This window comes from Rhinopithecus roxellana, chromosome 20, assembly GCF_007565055.1.
Source record: "Rhinopithecus roxellana isolate Shanxi Qingling chromosome 20, ASM756505v1, whole genome shotgun sequence".
Classification (NCBI taxonomy): domain Eukaryota; kingdom Metazoa; phylum Chordata; class Mammalia; order Primates; family Cercopithecidae; genus Rhinopithecus; species Rhinopithecus roxellana.
Window position 1 is genome coordinate 78687451 of NC_044568.1, and position 13231 is coordinate 78700681.

The following is a 13231-nucleotide window of genomic DNA, read 5'->3' on the forward strand; positions in this document are numbered from 1 at the left end:
CCAGTCCCCCAGCAAGGGTGCCCATTTTGCAGATGAGAGCAGGTTTTCCTAAGAGTGATGTCCATAGCTGTCTCCACATCTAATTGGAAGCAGGGTTCTGTCTGGTTCACCCTTATCTTCCCTCCTTGGCCTTAGCCCAAAGCCCACACAAGTGGGTGCTCAGTAAATGTTTGCACAAGAGGAATGAGGAAGGCAGGACTCTGGCATTATCTTGGGAGGAACCTCCGGCCCACCTGTTGCGGAAAATCTCTCCGCTAGACCAGGCTGCCATTCTGCCAATTGCTGTACCCTGTCCCATCCCCTGCAATCCGGTCTCCACACAGCAGCCGCACCACTTTGAAAACAAACACCAGGCGGCCGGGCATGGTGGCTCACACCTGTAATCCCAGCACTTTGGGAGGCCAAGGCAGGTGAATCATGAAGTCAGGAGTTTGAGACCAGCCTGACCAACATGGTGAAACCTCGTCTCCACTAAAAAAATAGAAAAATTGGGGTGCGAGGGGAAAGGGGAGGGAGAGCAGTAGGACAAATACCTAATGCATGCAGGGCTTAAAACCTAGATGACGGGTTGATGGGTGCAGCAAACCACCAAGGCACATGTATACCTATGTAACAAACCTGCATGTTCAGCACATGTATCCCAGAACTTAAAGTAAAATGAAATAAAAAAAGCAGTGACAGAGCGCCTGCACAGTGGGGGAAAAAACATAAAACTTAGCCAGGTGTGGCCTGTAATCCCAGCTACTCGGGAGGCTGAGGCAGGAGAATCGCTTGAACCCATTAGGCGGAGGTTACAATGAGCTGAGATGGCGCCACTGCCCTCCAGCCTGGGTGACAGAGCGAGAAGTCAAAAATAGCTAAGCATGGTGGTACATGTCATGCTACTCAGGAACCTGAAGCGGGAGGATGGCTTGAGCCTGGGAGAGCAAGGCTACAGTGAGCCATGATTACATCACTAAACCCCAACCTGGGTGACAGAGTGAGATGGTCTCAAAAAAAAAAAAAAAAAAAAAATGCACACACCAGACTCTATCAACTCACCCAGCTGAGACCCTCCCCTGACTTCTCACACTAAGAATAATGTCTAAGCTCCTTCCTGCAGAGCTTGGTCCAACCCCGGCATGGTCTGGCCCCTGCCTGGTGCCCCTAGCTCATGTCCCAGCACCTTCAGACTGATGCCAGCTCCTCTGCAACACAAGTTCTAACCCAGGCTCATTCCCTCACGGGGACATGACATCACCCTGCTCCCTTGATACAGCTCATTCTGACAAGTCTTGTGTTTGGATTGTAAGTTGCATGAGGGCAGAGCCTTGTGTGTTCTCTAGTTCTGTTCCCAGAGCCCAGCACAGCCTCTGAACAGACTTTGGTCCCTTAGTAAAAGTTGGTTGAAATGGCCGCTTTCAGGAACATTGAGGTTGGTACTATATTACAGAATCAGCAAGTGAGGCTCAGAGGTTGGTCACAGTTCAAGGTCACACAGTGTGTATGAAAGATGAGCCAGGATTCAAAGTCAAGATGCTCTGAATTGCAAAAGGCACATTCTGAATCCCTCTTCCTGTCTCCTTGGGCTACATACATGTGGATCACATGAATAGAGTATGGACCTGTGCGAATCTTGTGTCTACATATGTACACACCCATGTGGGGATGTACAGGGCAAAAGATTGTTATCCAAGCAGAGTGGACTCTGCAGGTTTCTTGGCATCTCACCCCCATTCATTTCTGCCCCTGTGCAGGCCCCCAAAACACGTAACACCTTTATTAGTGAAATCAAAATGACTCTAAAACGACTACTCAGTGATAGTCTTCCAGGGTACAAGCTTTAATTAGTGTTGCGTAGAAATCACCATAGTAACATGTTCCTGCAAGAAGATTGACTTCATCCTAGCATTCTATGCATGACAGCGTTTCTCACTTGGGTGAAACACGCAGGAACAAGCCAAGGAGTGCAGTCTCGTTAGTTGGATTTCCGTCCTAAGGGATAAGAGTGGGAAAGGAACTTTTAATAGCTGAGCACTTCATGAAGTCACTGACCTCCTGTAGGTCTTACAGCTACTCATTTGTGATTGAATGTGCTGCGTAGATAGAGTTTAGAGTACCGTCAGTGTCCATTTGTCATCCATCCATTCATTAGTTCACCATTCCATTCATTTATTCAACATTTCTTTCCCATTCTATCGCATTAGTCTAGATATCTATTCTTCCATCTATCAGTTTATTCAATTACTCTGTATTACTCTATTAAGATAAATTTATCAACATCATGCCTTCATCTGAACTAGCCTTCCTAGCCAATCATTATTTAACCAATCAGATCAACCCATCAAAACTTTTACATCTATTTAACTCTATATCCAACCAATTCATGTCCACCAACCATATTCTTCCAACTAATCATCTACCTAACCAACCAATAACGAGTGAACCAGTGCATTCATCCATTTATTCATCCATCCAGCTAATCACATCCAAACTTCCTATCATTCAACCAATGCATTCTTCCAACTATCCTATTACCTATTTATTATTTACCCACCCAGTCATCCACCCAACCTCTCAACCCAATTCATGCTTCCATCTAGCTAATCTTTCTATCCTCCTAATCAACCCATTGTTTCTCTTCTCCCTCTTCATCCTTGCCTGTGGTTCCTCTGTGACCTGGCTGCAGCCTTCCTCTCACTGCCCCCAAGGTCTACTCTCCATCATCTGTGGGCTCTGTGGCCCTTCCCCACCTCCTTAAAGGATACCTGAGCTCTGCTTCTTGGTTTTGTACACCTGCTGGATCCTCTTGGCCATTTTTTTCTTGTTCAGCTTGCCTTCCAAGTTCTTTCTGTTCTTGGGGCAACTGCTGTGCAGGATGGTGGGCCGCGTGGGAGAGTGGTGGGAGTTCATGGTCTTTTTGTGGCGCTTTGGTGGTGGGCTGGCGTTGGGACTCTGGCTCTGGCAGCCGGATGAGCTGTGGGCTCTGGTTGGGTTCTGGTGACTGGTCGGGCTCTGGCTGGAGCTCCGGCTCCGGCTGCCACGCTGGCTCTGTCTGCAACTCTGGCTGAAGGTCTGGCAGTGGTGGGTGCAGGTGCAGGTGCACGGGCTGCGGCTTTGGGGCCGAGAGTTGCTGTGGAGCTGGGTGTGGGTGATAGGAAGGCTGTGAGTCTTGGTGTCCATAGGAGGCCACGTTTGGAGGGGCAGGGCCTCCTCCTTGTCCTCTCCCAGCAGGCCTAGCTTTACAGAGGCCCTGGCAGCCCCTGGTTATATAGTTGGGGCTGATTATGATGGCACAGGCCACAGAGGTGTGGCAGATGTGGCCCAGCCAAGACAAAGCTCCCTACCCCTTACCCTCACCCCCAGGCTGGGGCAGCCCTCAGGGGTACCCTGGGGGTAGTCCCAGCTGCTGGTTCAGGGTAGGAGCCCTTGGGTCAGATTAAACTGAGTCTGCATCCCAGATCTGCTTTTTGTACATGGTCAGCCCTGGGGATTCGCCTAAACAAGTCCCAGTTTCCCCATCTCTGCAGAATAGAGACAATAATTGTACTGACCTCATTCAGACATTAGAAGAATTATTAATAAAGGAGAGAATTTATATCAAGGAGTTAGTTCAGGCCCAGCCCACAATAAGAGCTCAGTAAATAGCACTGACCAGCATCGTCAGGTCTTTTTCTTAACTTCCTGGGCAGCTTGGGTGCCAGGAGTGCAGCCCTGACCCTAGTGATGGCAGCTGAATGGTGGGCAGTTGTTAAGACAGATGATTAGGGCCCAGATGATGGGGAGGTGATGAATTGACCAGTTGGCTTGGTGGATGGATGAAAGATGAGTAACCACATGGTCCAAGGGGTGGTCCTGGGGCTTGCCCGGCAAGCCTACCTCCCCAGTCAGATCTAAAGTCGGGAGATTCAGAGCCAGGTTCAAATCCCAGTTTGCACTGATGTTCAATCTTGGGTAGGCCATTGTGGTTTCTGAGGCTTAGTTGCCTTATGTGACAAAGGGGTGTCTTTGCTTCTTTCCTATTCTTGTGAGCCTAAGATACTTGTCAAGCTACAGGAGGTCCTTGGAAACCCGTCTCTCTCCTTCAAGTTCTGCCTCTTGATTCTCTTCCCGTCCCTGCTAACGAAGCCTCACCATACCATTTGAATCATGCTGTCCCTGCTCAAACATTCCAGCACCTCGAGAAGAAAACCCAGACTTATGTTTGAACACCAGGCCATTTGATCTTCTAGTCTTTGGGTTTCCATTCAGAGCCCTCCACCCGTCCCCGTCTTGGCCGATGTCTTTGAGCTTAGCCCTTGGCCTGTACTTTCCCACTTGTCTCTGCATGGAACTCCCTCTGTCTCTGTCTCCCCTCCCCGAGCAGGTCCCCAGCCGAAGCCAACCTCTCACTCTGCCCATGTGCAACTTTGCCTCTTGCTCTGAGAATTTGCAATCATCCGCTTTTATGGAAATTTTTTCTTTTTCTTTTTTGAGAAAGGGTCTTGCTCTGTTGCCCAGGCTAGAGTGCAGTGGCACTATTACAGGTCACTGCAGCCTCCGCCTCCTGGACTCAAGCAATCCTCCCACTTCAGCCTCCCGAGTAGCTGTGACTACAGGTGCATGCCACTACACCGGTCTAATTTTTTTATTTTTTTGTAGAGGTGGGGGGTCTCACTTTGTTGCTTAGGTGGTTCTTGAACTCATGAGCTCAAGATATCCTCCTGCTTTGGCCTCCCAAGGTGCTTGGACTACAGGCCTGAGCCAGTATGCCCAGCTTTTGCAGTTTATTTTTGAATAAACATGTCTAATTTCTCACAGTGAGAACTGCTTTCATTTACTGAATGCTTTCTACATGGCTGTGCTGTGGGCCTCACCCTCTCCAGGCAGCTTTGCCCTCAGACCTCACAGTGACCCTTTGTAGTGGACTGAATGGCAGCCCCCAAAAATCTATGTCCACGTTGTAACTCCTAGAACCTGTCAGTGTGATATTTGGAAAAGGAATCTTTGCCGATGTAATTAAGCTAAGAATCTTGAGATAAGTATGTTGCCTTAGCATTGGATTTAGGGCCCACCCTAAATCCAATGACAAACGTCCTTATGAGAGACAGAAGAGGCGTCACTCAGGGAGAAGAGGAAACCATGTAAAGATGGAGACAAGCTTGGAGTTCTGTGAGCTAGAGGAGGCAAGGAAGGATTCGCTGCTAAGGCCTCGGGAGGGAGATCGGCCCAGCTGGCACCTCGACTTCAGACTTCCGGCCTCCAGAACTGCAGAGAATACATTTCTGTTGTTTTAGCCACCAAGTTTGTGGCCATTTGGTATGGCAGCCCCAGGAAACTAATGCACCCCGTGAGGCAGGTACAATGATTACGTTTAGCAAAGAGGGAACAGGCTCAGAGAGGTGGAGTAACCAGCCCAGAGTCCCTCGGCTGATCAGGGACAGAGCCAGTCATATTCAGGTCTGGCTGCCTCTCAAGGTCAGTAAGGGATTCTCAGTGATTAGAGGGACACCTGCGGCAGGGTTCTCAGGGCCCTGCCTTGGGTGGGCTCAGCAGGTCTGGTTGTGGGGTGTGTGCTAGACCAAGCTGTGAAGACTTTCTGGGTCTCTGGATCCCTCTTCCCATGGCCTGCTGCTCCTCCACTGCCAACGCCCCACTTCCCCACCCTCAAGCACATAGCCTGGAATGGAGATCGTGGCCTGCCATCAACCAACCTCTCCTCCACACACCTTTCCAGTCCTCCCAGGAAGGGCTGACCTCTCCCAGCAGCAGGTGTGCGGCACGTCACATACCTGCCCTCTCACCTATGACCGTGAACTCTCTCCCGGGATGGCAGGGACTGTGTTTTATTAATACCAGGCCCCCTAGTGACTAGTACCATGTGGGGCATACAACAGGGGCTCGGCTCATGTTTCCTGGGCAAATGAATGGGTGGGTGGACCTTCGGGCCTTGGACCAAAGGACAAAGGTGACCAACCGCGTCATTTGTGGGGCTGGGAGTATTGGGGTAACAGGGCCTCCTCTGCCCTAGGCCATTGCAGGGCAGAGCAGTGGCCTCTCCTCAGGGTAGCCCAAGGCCCCTTCCTACCCTCAAACATGGGCCCCAGAGGAACCGAGGCTTCCCTGAAAATCCCCCAGCCCCCAGCCCCACTGCCACGGTACCAACTAGGATGCCCTCAGGGACAGGGCATCAGCTGATGAGGAGAATTAGCTCAAGGTGGCTGGTGCTTGGAGGACTGTGAGGGAATGTGGTGGAGATCACATTTGTCCCTTCTTTGGGGTGGAAGGAGTGAGGGAGGAGCCGGCGGTAGGGTGGGCGGCAGACGCATTCCAAAGCTCCTTGCAGAAAGCGCACCAAGCCCAGAGCGAGAGGATGCGGCCTAGGTTCTGCATCTGTACCCAGTCGCCTCCCTGGGCCTCTTTTGCCTACTGCTATCATGGGGCACTGTCTCTGCCCCCAGGGCTAGACCCCTTGAAGAAGGCAGGAGTGAGCCTCCAGGTAGGGGTGCAGATGGTCGTCAGCAGCATAGACTCGCAGTGGAAGAGTCCGCAGCCAAAAAGGACCCAGAGGAAACCACCATGACCCCAGCAACAATCCCTGTCATAGTTCAGCACTGACTGGTGCCAGGCCTGGTCCCACCCAGCCCTTGAGCTAATTCTCCTGATCAGGTGACCCATGAGTAGCTATTAGCTTCCCCCAAATGCCAGGAGGGGCAGGCTGAGGCTCAAAGACACCAGTGACTTGCTCAAGGGCACGTAGCTAGCAGAAAAGAAATTTGATCCCAGGTCTGCTGAACTCCCAAGCCAGTGTTCTTAAAAGACTGCCCGTGGTTGGGGTGGCACCGTGGGGACTGCGATGAAGGCAGTTACCCTGTCCTGCTGGGTGCCCTCAGTTGGGGTGTGCTGGGACTAGGAGAGGAATTTCCCCTGTCCCAGAGACAGGAAGATTTGGCTGAGATGATTTCCCCCTCCCAAAGTCCCTGAACCTCTGACTGGGGCTTGGGAACAAGGTCACCGAGCCCTGCTCTTCAGCCTTCCTTGGCAGCTGGCTTCCCTCCACGTGCACCTACACACATGCATTCACACACGTGCACCTACACACATGCATTCACACACGTGCACCTACACACATGCATTCACACACGTGCACCTACACACATGCATTCACACACGTGCACCTACACACATGCATTCACACACGTGCACCTACACACATGCATTCACACACGTGCACACATGGGACCAGAAGGGATAGGGCGAGGGGAAACCAGACACAGGGAGAATTCCTCAGAGACTTTTTATTGACTCTTCTCTGAACGCGGTCGCCGGAGCAGCAGTGGGTGTCCCTTCCTGGGCCTTCGTCACCGGTCAGGAGTGTGTCTCCTTGGACTCGGGGCTCTGCTGGGCCTCAGCGTTGTCCTCCTGGGCCTCCTCCTGCCGCTCAGGCTCCATCAGCAGCAGCTTGCCCTGTACTGGCAGCTCCTCTTCCTCCTCCTCTTCCCCTTCCTCCTCCTCTTCCTCCTCTTCCTCACCCTCTGATGACAAGGAGAAGTTATCCTGACTCAAGCAGGCCACAAGCTTCTTCATGGAGGATTCGTGGCCCCGGCCATGGCCCATGCTGTGGCCCATACTGTGGCCCGTGCTGTGGCCTGGGCTGTGACCTGTGTTGAGCTTGGCACAGTGGGAACCCATGGTCCACGTTGCCTGTCTCTCTGGACAAGGAGGTGAGGTGGCTGGTGAAGGGGCTGTGAGTGGGGGCAGGATGCTGACATCACAAAGGGAGCCCGCCCCCACTCGGAAACCTGGGTCTGAGCCAACAGCTAACTCAGACCTCAGCCACTGGCAGCTCCCAGCCCTCACAGGGAAGGTCTGCAAGGCTGAGCGTTGGGGCCAGTGCAGATACTGACACCATGGACCTCATTGGCCCTGGAGAAAGTTTCCCCTGTAGCTGGGATGGGAGTTAGAGATTGAATTTCTAGAAGCAGGAGGGGCACACACAGATTCCTCCCCACATCCCAGAAATCGCCAGCCAGAGAGAGCTGTCTCTGTCGAGTTTCTTGACTGCTGACCCTTGGAAATAAATCATCAAGCTGTGTACTTAAAGTGTATGCACTCTGTAAGCTCTACCTTCATAAAACTCAGGAACCCTTAGAACGCTTCCTTCAGGGGCCTGAAAGTGTGAAATCTTCTTGAAAAGCAACAGCTCCTAAGCTTTTTCTGTTTGTCCAAGGCATGGGCACAGGCCAGAAACCAAGCTGGGATGAACAAGGGGTTGCTTTGTCCCTGACTGATGCAAGATGGATGCCACCAACCAGATGCCACTCTTTCCAGGTCAGGGTGGAGTGACAACCTCTTAAGTGTTTTAGGGCCACAGGTCTCTTTGAAGACATCATGGAGCTGCCCCTTGGCAAGGTTCCCCATCTATGTGGCACAATTTCAGCATGCGGGGAGGGGTTTTAGGACTTTGTCTTTTATACATTGAAATGAGTCTTTTGTACACTGCAGTGGTATTTTTTAAATTTAATTTTTTTCAGGCCAGGCATGGTGGCTCACACCTGTAATCCAAGCACTTTGGAAGGCGAGGCAGGTGGGTCGTCTGAGGTCAGAAGTTCGAGACCAGCCCAGCCAACATCGTGAAATCCTGTCTTTACTAAAAATACCCCCCCACAAATTTTTTAAGCTCCTCCCGTTACTCAGGAGGTTAGGCAGGAGAATCACTTGAACCCAGGAGGTGCAGGTTGCAGTAAGCCAAGATCTCACCACTGCACTCCAGCCTGGGTGACAAGAGCAAAACTCCATCTCAAAAAAAAAAAAAAAAAAAAAAAAGATATATATATATATGTTTTTTTTTTTCATTTTTTTTCAGAAACTCATTACTTCTTAAAGATTGGTCATTTCTGAGCACCAGGAATCCATTTTCCAACATATGGATTGGATCTTGCCAGTTTTATCCTCCCAGTCCTCAGTGGCTGTGGTTGGCTAAATGCCCATCCTGATCCTGGAATCTATGATGTAAGGATTGTGAGATGGGGAGGTTATCCTGGGTTGTCCAGAAAGTCCCTCAGTGCAATCACAAGGGTCCTTGATTTCAGACAGGAGTGATGCAGCCACATGCAGGCAGCAAGGATCAGATTCTCCCTGGGTCTCCAGAGGCCTCAGACAGCACAGGCTTCACACAGCCCAGCCCATTACTCTGCATTCATCTACTCCTTGCCTTTTGCCCCCTCTGTGCTGACCAAGTTGTTGCTGGAGCATGCCAGACCTGCTCCCCACCTTGAAGCCGTTGCCTGTACTGCTCCTCTGCCCACACCGTTTACACTTCCAACCACCGAACACTCAAGATGGGTTGTGTTTTTAAACTGTGGCACACAGAAAGCCTTTTAAATATGGCCACAAGGTGCCTTGACATCTTTGTGACTTAATTAGGGCTCAATCTGTTCTAACCATTTTCTCCTTTCATGGGGTAGGATCAGGTTTTTCACTGGAGGGGGATCCAGACAGACTAATGTGGCCTTTGACTCCATGGAAGGATGTGCGATAGACAGGACAGCATCACAGGGTGGCCTCCCAGGCACAGAAACCCTCTCCTAGGCACCCTCAGAGCGGCAGAGCTCCTGCCCCACCTGCCCCTGAGGAAGGACTGCAGAGAAGCTTCTTCCCACCCTGGGCGTGAGGGAAGCCAGGTTTGTGTGATTCGTGCAAAGGAAACCCAACAGGCCAGCAAGTGTCTTGTCAAGCTTTATTGGGCAGGTGACTTTTGCTCATTTCACTCAGATCTTGTGGACTTCTCAGCGGCAACTCAGGGCTTGAGCATTTGATGGAGGGGAGTTGCTATGGCCTCACTTGGTGTTTCTTGGGCAGGTGACTTTCTCTTAACTTCCAGCTGGGGGCTTGAGCATTTGATGGAGGGGAATTGCTATGGCCTCTCTTGGTGTTTCTTGGGCAGGTGACTTTTTCTTAATTTCCAGCCGGGGGTGAGGGGCCCAAGAAGCTTAGTACCTTCTGCATCTTCTCCTCCTGGTTCTGCAGCCTTTTGGGAAAGAAAGTTCTGGTTGAGGGAGGCACCTAGGGACTCTGGGTGGGGATAGGGGTTGGGGGCTGGAGCCTTTGTCAGATGGGGTGGGTCCCAGCCTCCCTCCTGTGCCTGGGATGGTCAGGGACATGCAGGGCAAGGCAGGGGCATGGGCAGACCTCTGCGATGCCTCCTCCGGTGCCTGCAGGAGCGTCTTCTGCGCCTTCTGCAGGAGCGATGCCGCCGTCTGTGGATCCGGTGCAGCCTCCTTCGAGAGCAGCGCCTGCGCCTATGGTGAGAGTAGCCTTGGTGGGTCCTTTCGTAGACCTCGGCGTGCTCCGGGCTCAGCCCCTGCTCCTCTTGGCCGTTGTGTCCTTGCTCTTGCCCATGCACCTGCTGCCCATGCACCTCGTGCGGGCGTTCGCTCAGGCTCCTCATGCGGTATCGGACCATGGTGTTAGGAGAGCTGGTGGCTCCTGGGCTGAGGCTGCAGTGGGCCCTAGGGTGGGGGAGGAGGACTGAGGCCTGCCCACCTGCCCTTGGTGTTACTGTTGGTCTGGTCTGCGAGGCTCCCCGGAAGCTTGTATATAAAGGGGGTGCCCACTATGACTCAGCGGCCCCGCCCCATCCCCACCCTGCCCAGCCTTCTCTGTGAGGGCAGCAGAGGGCCAGGGGTCACAGCTAGCAGGGCCCTGGCACCCAAGCTGCAGGGCTGGAAGGGTGAGAGACCCCCTTGCCTTGCCTGTAAAGCGTGTCCTCTGTCTCTTGCAACAGTTGCAACCATACAGATGACAGGTGTTTTATTGTCTAATGCAAGCCCTCACATCCCCAAGTCATTGGGCACGCACACTGTCACTTGGAATCTCTGTGCACACAGTTTACTGTTAAGATGGTAACAGCAGCAGATAGTTCCCTAATAATTCCTATGTGCCAAGCATTGATTCATTTATTTCCCATACATTCACTCATTTTCTTTCTCTCTCTCTCTTTTTTTTTTTTTTTTTTTTTTTTTTTTTTTTTTTTGAGACAGTATCTGTTGCCCAGGCTGGAGTGCAGTTGTGCAGTCATAGATCACTGCAACCTCTACCCCTCTGGCTCAGATGATCCTCCCACCTCAGCCTCCCGAGTAGCTGGGACTATAGGCGTGTGCTGCCACTCCTAGCTAATTTTTTGTACTTTTTGTAGAGATAGGTAGGGTTTCACCATATTGCCCTGGCTGGTCTCACATTCCTGGCCTCAAGTGAGCTTCCCATGTCAGCCTCCCAGAGTGCTGGGATTACAGGTGTGAGCCACCACCCTGGCATTCCTAACTCTTAAAATCCCCATTTTCTGTGGGGTAAATAGGCATGAAGAAGTTGAGTTGCTCAAGGCCACTCTGCTGAGAAGGCCAGGCCGGGCCAGCATTCAGACGGAGACAGCCTGGTTTTAGTCATACCCTTGGCTCTCCACTTACTCCCTAGCGCAGGGGATGCTCCCCTCTCTGCCTCTAAAATATGCATCTTCTCCCCTCCTGCTCGGCCTTGCCAGGGCTTCTCATTGAACTTTGATGATCCCATTAAAGACCAGGATTAGAATCACAGAAACTGCAAAACCAGTTTCCCTTTCATGGAGGGCAGGGAGAATGTGGGAATATGGCAGATACACAAATTTAAGGACTCGAAGATGTAGAGATTATCCTTGATGATCTGGGCTGGCCCAGTGCAGTCACAAGGGCCCTTAGAAGAGAAAATAGGGAGGCAGGAAGCTCATAGGAAGAGAAATTGGGAGATGCCACACTGCTGGCTTTGAAGATGGAGGGAGAGACTACAAGCCAAGGAATGCAGGCAGCCTGTAGAAGCTGGGATGGTTAAGGAAATGGGTTATCCTCCCCTGGTGCATCCAGGAGGAACACAGCCCTGCTGACCCCTTGATTTTAGCCCCATGAGACTTCTTTCAGAATTCTGAACTTCAGACCTGTAAGATAATACATTTATGTTGTTAAACCTACAAAATTTGTGGTGATCTGTCACAGCAGCAATAGGAAACAAATTCAGAAGGCTTAATCTTCAGATCCTTGCAGGAGGTGATGGGTGATATTGCCAGACCCTTGGTTTCTGTGCTGCCTCTCTTTGGGGATAAGAAGGTCCTTTATAAGGGCCCTCAAGCTCTCTGAGGGCATGTGTTAAAAATATAAATGCTGAGGCCTTACGCTACGTCCTGCTAAGTCAAATCTTCATGGCCAGAGCTTGCTGATGAAAATAGGAAGGGGCGGAGCAGGGCATGGTGGCTCACACCTATAATCCTAGCACTTTGGGAGGCTGAGGCAGGTGGATCACCTGAGGCCAGAAGTTCAAGACCAGCCTGGTCAACATGGTGAAACCCCATCTCTACTAAATACACAAAAATTAGCCAGGCTTGGTGGCAGGCGCCTGTGATCCCAGCTACTCGGGAGGCTGAGGCAGGAGAATTGCTTGTACCCAGGAGGCAGAGGTTGCAGTGATCTGAGATGACACCGTTGCACTCCTGGGCAACAAGAGCGAAACTTCATCTAAAAAAATAAAATAAAATAAAATAAAATAAAATAAAATTAAATTAAATTAAAAGGGGCTGGGTGTGATGGCTCACACCTGTAATCCTAGCACTTTGAGAGGTCAGGATGGGAGGATCACTTGAGCCCAGGAGTTTGAGATCAGCCTGGGCAACATAGTGAGGGTTCTGTCTACAAAAAATTTAAAAAAATAGCCTGGGTCCGTGGTGGCATGTGCCTGTAGTCCCTGCTACTCAGGAGGCTGGGATGGGAGGATTGCTTGAGCATAGGAGGTCGAGGCTGCAGTGAGCCATGTTCCCACTATTGCACTCCAGCCTGGGTGACAGAACAAGACCCTAACTAAAAAAAAAAAAAAAAAAAAAAAAAAAAAGGCACACCTGGGGGTCTGCCTGTCCAGCCAAGCCGCTGTCATGATCCAACTGTGTTATGGGGAGTCATTGCTAAAGTGATCAGATCAGGATCACGGTAGTGCTGGGGCTAGCGCTAAACTGTCATGTGCTCACTTGAAAGAACAAGGGTTTTTGTTTGTTTGTTTGTTTGTTTGTTTGTTTGTTTTTGAGACAGAGTCTCACTCAGTCGCCCAGGCTGGAGTGCAGTGGCACAATGACGGCTCGCTGCAAGCTCTGCCTCCCAGGTTCACACCATTCTCCTGCCTCAGCCTCCCAAGTAGCTGGGACTACAGGCACCCGCCACCAGACCTGGCTAATTTTTTTGTGTTTGTAGTAGAGACGGGG

The 13231-nt window shown here is 51.3% G+C and overlaps 3 protein-coding genes and 1 pseudogene across 8 annotated transcripts; all 4 read right to left on the minus strand.

Moving 5' to 3' along the window:
* Positions 1–1801: 1801 nt before the first annotated feature.
* On the minus strand, positions 1802–3219 carry TNP2 (transition protein 2). Its single transcript, XM_010370236.2, has 2 exons — positions 2748–3219; positions 1802–1974 (listed from the first exon to the last, which is right to left on the minus strand). The coding sequence occupies exons 1-2, from the start codon at positions 3160–3162 to the stop codon at positions 1958–1960; spliced, it is 432 nt and encodes a 143-aa protein (XP_010368538.1). The 5' UTR covers positions 3163–3219; the 3' UTR covers positions 1802–1957.
* Positions 3220–7247: 4028 nt separating this feature from the next.
* PRM3 (protamine 3) lies at positions 7248–7678 on the minus strand. The gene has a single exon (XM_010370235.2). It carries the CDS (start codon positions 7648–7650, stop codon positions 7327–7329), a length of 324 nt encoding a protein of 107 aa, XP_010368537.1. The 5' UTR covers positions 7651–7678; the 3' UTR covers positions 7248–7326.
* Positions 7679–8175: 497 nt separating this feature from the next.
* On the minus strand, positions 8176–8299 carry LOC115895351 (annotated as a pseudogene).
* Positions 8300–9683: 1384 nt separating this feature from the next.
* On the minus strand, positions 9684–10527 carry PRM2 (protamine 2). Of its 6 annotated transcripts, XM_010370232.2 has the most exons (3): positions 10148–10527; positions 9905–9986; positions 9690–9815 (listed from the first exon to the last, which is right to left on the minus strand). In XM_010370232.2, exons 1-2 carry the CDS (start codon positions 10421–10423, stop codon positions 9951–9953), a joined length of 312 nt encoding a protein of 103 aa, XP_010368534.1. In that variant the 5' UTR covers positions 10424–10527; the 3' UTR covers positions 9690–9815; positions 9905–9950. The 6 variants fall into 6 exon arrangements, with proteins under 6 accessions (XP_010368536.1, XP_010368533.1, XP_010368535.1 ...); XM_010370234.2 differs by having other exon boundaries at positions 9684–9957; positions 10194–10527; XM_010370231.2 differs by having other exon boundaries at positions 9684–9988; positions 10150–10527.
* Between the last annotated feature and the right edge of the window lie 2704 nt (positions 10528–13231).